The sequence below is a fragment of the Cynoglossus semilaevis genome, chromosome 1 (genome assembly GCF_000523025.1).
Source record: "Cynoglossus semilaevis isolate Cse_v1.0 chromosome 1, Cse_v1.0, whole genome shotgun sequence".
In the NCBI taxonomy this organism is placed as follows: Eukaryota; Metazoa; Chordata; class Actinopteri; order Pleuronectiformes; family Cynoglossidae; genus Cynoglossus; species Cynoglossus semilaevis.
The window spans coordinates 14,963,290-14,970,777 of NC_024307.1; the positions used below are offsets into that span (position 1 = coordinate 14,963,290).

The 7,488-nt window shown below is 42.2% G+C and overlaps 1 protein-coding gene across 4 annotated transcripts in view; it reads left to right on the forward strand.

The window, feature by feature from the left end:
* trim9 (tripartite motif containing 9) overlaps positions 1 to 7,482 on the forward strand; it is a 33,761-nt gene extending 26,279 nt beyond the window's left edge. Inside the window, exons 7-12 of one of the 4 annotated variants that reach the window (XM_017043149.2) lie at positions 1,526 to 1,664; positions 2,804 to 2,842; positions 4,434 to 4,737; positions 5,080 to 5,103; positions 5,277 to 5,439; positions 6,880 to 7,482. In XM_017043149.2, coding sequence (XP_016898638.1) covers positions 1,526 to 1,664; positions 2,804 to 2,842; positions 4,434 to 4,737; positions 5,080 to 5,103; positions 5,277 to 5,439; positions 6,880 to 6,957 — 747 coding nt within the window. In that variant the 3' untranslated portion in view covers positions 6,958 to 7,482. The remainder of the gene's footprint in view (positions 1 to 1,525; positions 1,665 to 2,803; positions 2,843 to 4,433; positions 4,738 to 5,079; positions 5,104 to 5,276; positions 5,440 to 6,879) is intronic. The other 3 variants (XM_017031001.2, XM_017030725.2, XM_017031131.2) reach the window with 3 other exon arrangements.
* Positions 7,483 to 7,488: the final 6 nt, after the last annotated feature.

The window sequence follows — 7,488 nt, forward strand, 5'->3', positions numbered from 1 at the left end:
TGCTGGTCGAGTGATCCCGCAGGAAGTGTGATCTGGGATCAAAGCGGGTGTTCGTACCCTCACCCACCCACCGTGTAATCCATCCTCGCCCGACCCTCCCTGCCGCTCAATACACTGAGCCCCCTGCTTTTGTTGTGATGACAACTTATACCTGCAGAGCAATTCTCTCAGCACAATAGTAGAGAGTATCTGTGTCTGACCTCTGAATCCACAACTTCCTACAAAGAGTACAGTCGCACTGCCGAGTCTCATAACAGTCTGAAGTGTTGGAAACTTAGCTAACAGCTAACAGCTAGCCAAATGATAAACATGAACCAAAGACTGGAAAGTCTGCTAAGAGTTTGGTCCGTTTTGGTAAAGCAGCGGAACAAGTTAAACTTATAAAAGGTTAACACGACAAAAACGATATCTTTAAACTAGCTTAGGAAGGGCATGATTTTTGCTCAATTGTGGCCCAGATTAAAAACTAAGCAATAGCAAAGAGTGGTATTAAGAGTTAGCTTCGGAAAAGCTAAAAACAAGGAGAGAAAATTACAAAAATGTAGCCCAGAATTTGCTACGATCACATTTAAGCCTAAAGAAAAAGACAGTATTTTTATGAAAAAGCTTAATGTTAGCAAATAGCTACAAGTTGGCCCAGATACTATTAAAAGGTCACATCTTTCTGGGACATTTTTCCTTGGTCGTAATACAGTCAGTTGGACAGTTGACCTCGGTGGACTGGTGTGATTGGTGAAAAGTCCAAACCGGGGACAGTTGCTCCGGCTGACTGAGGGCCATCAGCCCCACCCTTTCTGTTTAAAGGACCAGCAGCTGTTCCAGGAGGAATTCTGTGATTTAAAATAGGAGAGTCAGGCAGCGGCCTTCCGTCAGAATGCTGCTGGATGAAGCAGCTGACTGTCATCTCAGCCTCACCCTCTCAGATGTCTCAGCCTTTATCTCCTGCTCCTAATTACAACTGTGCCATAAAGAGAGATGGTGATCATTTCCATCCTGGTCTGCCAACAGATCCAGAGACTGTATCCGCTCCCTGCTAATTGTTAGGCTGTTGGTGCCAAACTGGGACATTTGGCCACAGTTGTAGCACATTACTGATGCTGGGCTTTCTTGTTTGTCAGAAATTCAACCTTTGTTTTTGACGCTACAATCCTCAGATTTTCACTGACTCACTCACCTGCGGCGGCAGCTAACGCTGTCCTTTGCCAAAGATCGATTTTGTCAAATTTGGAGGGAAGTTTTCTCTAACTCCTCTTCACTCTGATTCACTGAGATTCGCCAACGCTTCACCAATCTGTGCTTGGCTTCAGTTGCGTCCTCGTGTCTATTTATGTGTTCCGGTGTGGGCTGCCTACCTCGCCCACATCCACTTCCACTAACTCACATTCCCATTTGTGACGTTCCCCTCCAGCAACATCCCCTCAGTTCACTCCCAGATTACAAAAGCAGGACCATGTGAACATTTGGTGTCATGACTGAGTGCACTGTGGTGTCAGTCGGTTTGACAGGAAGCACACTGTCTTCACAGGAAGTGTACGTGGGGACGGAGACCATCTGCACTGTGGACGGGCTTCATTTCAACAGCACCTACAAGTCCAGAGTCAAGGCCTTCAATTCAAGCGGTGTGGGCCAGTACAGCAAGACGCTGATCATGCAGACGTCTGAAAGTACGTTCAAAACATCTCCCTCCTCATCTGTCCTCCTGTTATTTACTGGTTTATTAGACTTTCATGAACTGTAATTTTATTTACTGGTTTATTAGACTTTCATCAGAAACATCGGCCATTATTGAAGTGTGCGGGGCTAAGTTATGTTCAGTTAAGTCAAGTTAAGTTGTTAAGTTACGTTAAGTTGTTAAGCTAAGCTAAGCTAAGCTAAGTTATGTTTTGTTCAGTTAAGTTAAGATATGTTAAGTTGTTAAGTTAAGTTGTTAAGTTAAGTTAGCTTCCGACTTAATCTAGTGACGTCCTTCTAATGGTAATTACCAGGTTTTAATCCAGGAGCGGCAGCAGGAAGTAGAATCAGAGTACAGTATTTGTTTTATAGCAGGTACCTGCAGTACCCGTGGGTTTTTGGTGGTATAATCCTGCTCTCTCATCAGTTGAATGGGTTTTCTGCCTAAATACACAGAGGAAGCTCATTGTGTGTCACTGACTTCAAACGAAGAAGAGATTAGATTAGATTATTAGATTATTTATCAGCCAAACCCACTCTGTTCAGGGACACAGAACCACAACTTGTACTTAATTTAGATGATGGAGCTGTGCAAATATGCTGCGTCGTTCAGCGGGGCTGACGTTAATGTTGTTTTCATAGCCCGCCATTTTAGCTAGCTCCAGTATGTTAGCAGGGGAGTTAGCCAAAACATTAGATTCTCCTGCATTGAGAACCACTGCACTAGAACTCTTCTCTGGTTTCTTTTTCATAATAGTGAACTACATGTACAGGACACTACTACTGTTTGAGTCCATTGTCCGTCATTAGGGTCAATTATAATCAGGTCAAATGGATGATTTCTGTGTGTAAAGACCTTGACTGGACACTGGACAATGTCTGGACCACAGTTAGCCTTAAAGTAGCCGCTGCTTTAGCTTCTTGATTTTATTTTATTTTGTTTTTTTTGCTGGTATTTTCTCCATCTTATATTTTGTTTTTGTTTTTTTGCTGGTATTTTCTCCATCTTAAGTAAACCAAACCTGCTTTTTTTTACCCTCTCTGCCCCCCCCACCCCCCACTCCCACTCCTACACTGTTGGCTTCAATGCTTTTGCTCCTCTTCCTCCTTTTTTCTTCATGTCACCTTTCAGCTGGACTCCCTCCATGTGATATACAGTCTATAGCCTCAGGTATGGACGGTGCTCGTCGTGGCTGACTGTCTCTTCTGTTTTAACCTCCGCCCCCTCCCCCCCCTGCCTGTTTCATCAGTGCGGTTTCACTATCAGACCAGCAGGTGGGCCGTTTGCTGCACCGTGGGCTGCACTTATTAAATGTTCAATGCAGGATTCTAAAAAAACACACACCACATGTTTTTATTTCCTCCAGGACAAATGGAGGTATGTTAATAATAAAACTTTAGTGCAGATGCAGCGACATCAGCCGACGCTGCTCCTGTGGAGCCCATGGAAAGTGCAAACACCCACCTGTCTAACGCCCACACTATGTCTGTATGGACTCTATAAATGTAGAGTATTTTCAGCCAGGAGTCAAACAGACTGCAGTAGTGATGCTGTTTAATTCAATCTGCTTGGAAGGAAAATCCTAAAAAAAATGGATATTTGCAAATTCACTTATGGTTTTAAATCTACAGATGTCTCCGGTTTGATTTGTGAATTAAAGATAAACTCAAATAATCCACCAGTTGGGGCAGCGTTTACATCGCAGTGATTTTCAATGAAACAGCTTTTCATAATTATTAAAAGAAAGAGAAAAAGAAGATGAACTCTAAATATTACACATAAATGATGAACTAATTATTTATTTGTTATTATTAAACTCCTGTTGTTAGCTTTTTGTGCATCAGGGAGCTGGAGGTTTATTGTGCAGTTTAGTTTTAACAACTACTGTTATTTCTGTTTGGATAACTTTTAGTTTATTTTTGGCTTTTTTGAAGATACCCTCTAGCCATTTTAAATTTACCTTCCAGCTAATGTTTATCTGTATGTTTGGCTAACTTTTAGCTCAACTTGTGTTTGCCTCTTGGTGCATTTTTTGCTATTTCTGTAATAAGTCTAGTAAATACTCTGATTGACTCACCTTTAATCATATTAATCCAGGCTGTTATTAATTGACCATGATATATTTTTATATATATACATATATTTAGCCACTTCTAGCTAATTTCCACCATATTTTGTCTGCCCATAGTTCCGACTGATTCATGTTTTGCCTCCTTTGACCTACTTTTCACTATTAACATTTCTCTAAAATGATACTGAATCTTATTCAATTTTATACAAATACTATGAGCCCTCGTGGTGGAATGTTCATTTCAGTGGCATGTGGCCCAATTTCACTGTATTCACTGACTTCTACTAGCATTAGCACACATTAGCATCCTTTTAAAAACCATTCATTATTTTCTTGGTCCCATTCAGACCTGATGTTCCAAGCAGGTAAAAACAACAGCATCAATTAATATCAGTCTATATGACACAACTCTGATGTGGTTAGCTTTATTATTAAAGTTGATAACATAAGGAATATTTAATATTATTATAAGAGTTATATTAATGTTGATCCATTTAGAACTTTTTACAGCCTCACCTCACGTCATCTGACTTCTAGAACCATGTCATCATTGTTAAGTCAACACAACACTGTGTCTGTACGTGTGGCTGTTGTTGTGTCTGTACGTGTGTCTGTACGTGTGGCTGTTGTTGTGGCCGTTGACGCTGCTGATGTCAAACATATGAGCATGTCAAACCCTGCCCTGCACAGTTGCCTGGTTCACCTTCGACCCCGCCTCCGCTCACCCGGACATCATCTTCTCCAACGACAACCTGACGGTGACGTGCAGCAGCTACGACGACAGAGTTGTCATGTGTAACTCCGCCTTCTCCCGTGGAGTCCACTACTGGGAGATGACCGTCGACCGCTACGACAACCACCCAGACCCGGCGTTTGGGATCGCGAGAGGGGACGTCCTGAAGGATGTGATGCTGGGGAAGGATGACAAGGCCTGGGCCATGTATGTGGACAACAACAGGTCCTGGTTCATGCACAACAACTCCCACACCAACAGGTACGGGGGCACAATGATCTGGTTTTCTAATGAAGTGATGCAGCTGAAAGTCCAGCGACTAGAACGCCTTCAGAAGCCTGAGAAATAGGTGAAACAGATCCAGACGTGTGGATGTGTACTGGTCATTACTGTCTGCAGCTGAGTGTGTCTACTGAGTATGAGTCAGTGTTGCAGCATATTTTATATCGCCTGATGAAATAGGCTTTTAAAAAAAATAAAAAAGGACCCACAGCTATCTTGTTTTTGGGAGTTTAGGCGCAAAAACATTATGATTAATCCTAATCATAATCAATCAGATTAGTCAAGATAAACCACATTTTTTTCTGTGTATTGCTGGAACAGAAAGCCAAATCACATCAGATACAGGTATGTGTTTCCCACCTGTTTTCACTTGTGACTAATCCAAAGGATGGAATTATTGATACTGAATAATGTCAGCCAGCTCATCAGCTGACTGACCCACTGCCCTGTGCAGTAGGTAACTCTCCTGAGATGTACATGTACTCCTGTGGTCATCTTCTGTCGTTGTGACGTTGCAGGACGGACGGTGGCGTCAGTAAGGGGGCCACCATAGGAGTTCTGCTGGACTTCACACGCAGGATCCTCATCTTCCTCATCAATGATGAGCAGCAGGGTCCAGTGGCCTTCGAAGGGTTGGAAGGAAGTTATTACCCTGCGATCAGCCTCAACAGAAATGTCCAGGTACAGACGGACCTTCTCAGACAGCAGATGTTTATAGAACCTTCCGACCAGAACACTGGTCAGCAGATTAGAAGTTGAAGCATCAGAGCACCAGTAGATACACTAAACAAATCTGTGTATTCAACAATATGGAGTTTGAAGGTGAAGACTATGGTATACAGTATGGTGACAATGTTGTGGATACATTCACTTACAAAGTCAGTGCAGTAATGTCATCAACATGACATAGTGTTCAAGAGAAGATAGTAGAGAACGGTGCCGCAAAAATATAATACATTTGTTCACCGTTATATTAAACCAGTGTTTTTCAACCTTGGGGTTGCAACCCCACATGGGGTCGCCTGGAAATAAAATGGGGTCGCCTGAAATGCCTAATAATTTTTAAAAAAAATCTCAGCTGGTGCATCTTGATTGAGGTATGTGATCACGTGACTAGACTAGTCAAAACAAAGCTTGTCCCTGGTTCGCCAGAATTGTGTGACGTCAAAATGGGCCCAAAAAGGTTGCGAACCACTGCATTAAACCATATGCTTCTTGGCCAGACAGTTTTCTTAGAAGTAAAAAAAAATTAAAGTTTTCTGCATAGTCATGCTGCAGTATTTAGCATTTTAATTAACATTTTGCCTGTAGCATTTCAAACCAAATTTAGCTTCACTTCAGTACAATCTTCCAGAAACCACGTACAGAAGCTGATCAACCTTCTGTCATCATTTTTTTCTTTTTCTTTCTTCTTCTTTGTGTCACTGTGTGATGTGTGAACATTACAAGAGTTTTTTTATACATTTAACAACAAAAGAAATGCAAGTGAGGATATTATTTATTAAAACTGTTTTTACAACTTTTACAAACTCCAAAAAGTATTTTATATGAATATTTCAAAAATAACCCAAAACATGCCTTACTATAGCCTTACCATCGTGACTGAAAACTCAGTTTTCTTCTAGCTGTGGAAACGAACTGTCTCCAAAATCAAACGGTTCAACAGCTACACCTGCAGGCCGATGTGTGAAAAGTCACTTGTGTTGACTAGCAGTTGGTACATTTGGCTCTGTAGAAGCAACACCTGCTCCCATGTATAGGTTCTAAGGCCCCACAATAATTGAAGCATAGGCCACATGGGCAGTTGCCTTGGGAGCCATCTGCTGGAGAGGGCAATGCTCTGTTGTTACAGTGTTGTGTTGCCCTTCCTGGGCAGTGGGTGGCGCTGAAGTAACAGTTGAAACCACAATAATTGCAGCATAGGCCACATGGGCAGTTGCCTAGGGAGCCATCTGCTGGAGAGGGCAATGCTTTAACCCCTCAGGGAAAAACAAGTGCATTGATTTATTTGATATACCTGGACACCACAGTGGTTAGACCTCCAGTCTGTGATACACTAAAGATCACTGGATTTATTTGATATAACTGTGAATGAGAATTTTGTGTTTGATTTCTCTGCAGGTTACACTACATACTGGACTCCCCATCCCTGATTTCTACACCCCCGGAGAGGGAGATCCCAACGGCTCCGTGTGCTAAAGGTTCACTGTCACCGAGTCCGAAGTCTGATGAGATCTCTCCAAGCTTTATCCCGCAAGTCAAAAACTATAATCCCACCTTTAATCCTGCTTTTCTTTCCTGACCAACATTTCCCTGTCCAGCACTGAGCCATGCCTTTAGCACGCTGAAACCTCGGACACATGAGCCATCTGTGCTGAAAAGGACATCACTACTCGTACCATGATAGATATAGTTGATGGAAGTGGTGCTGACTGATCTGGAATGTTGTTGTACATTTATCATATTATCCGTTAGAAGTGGTCTGTCATATTCTATGGAAGGAAATGTTTACAGATGTTTGTTGTTAAAGCAGGAACTAGGACAGGATGGCGTCACTGTCATAGCAGCACGTTAGCATATGGCTACAATCGGTTAAAGCTGCTGTGCACAGCGTAGGTGTTTGTTTTTGGTTTGTTAAGGATCTTTTTCTGCCTCAGCGACGTGGTGTGTATTTGTTGTCCTGCATTTGATAACACACATGAGTAAAGTAAAGTCAAGTAGTCTAGTTCT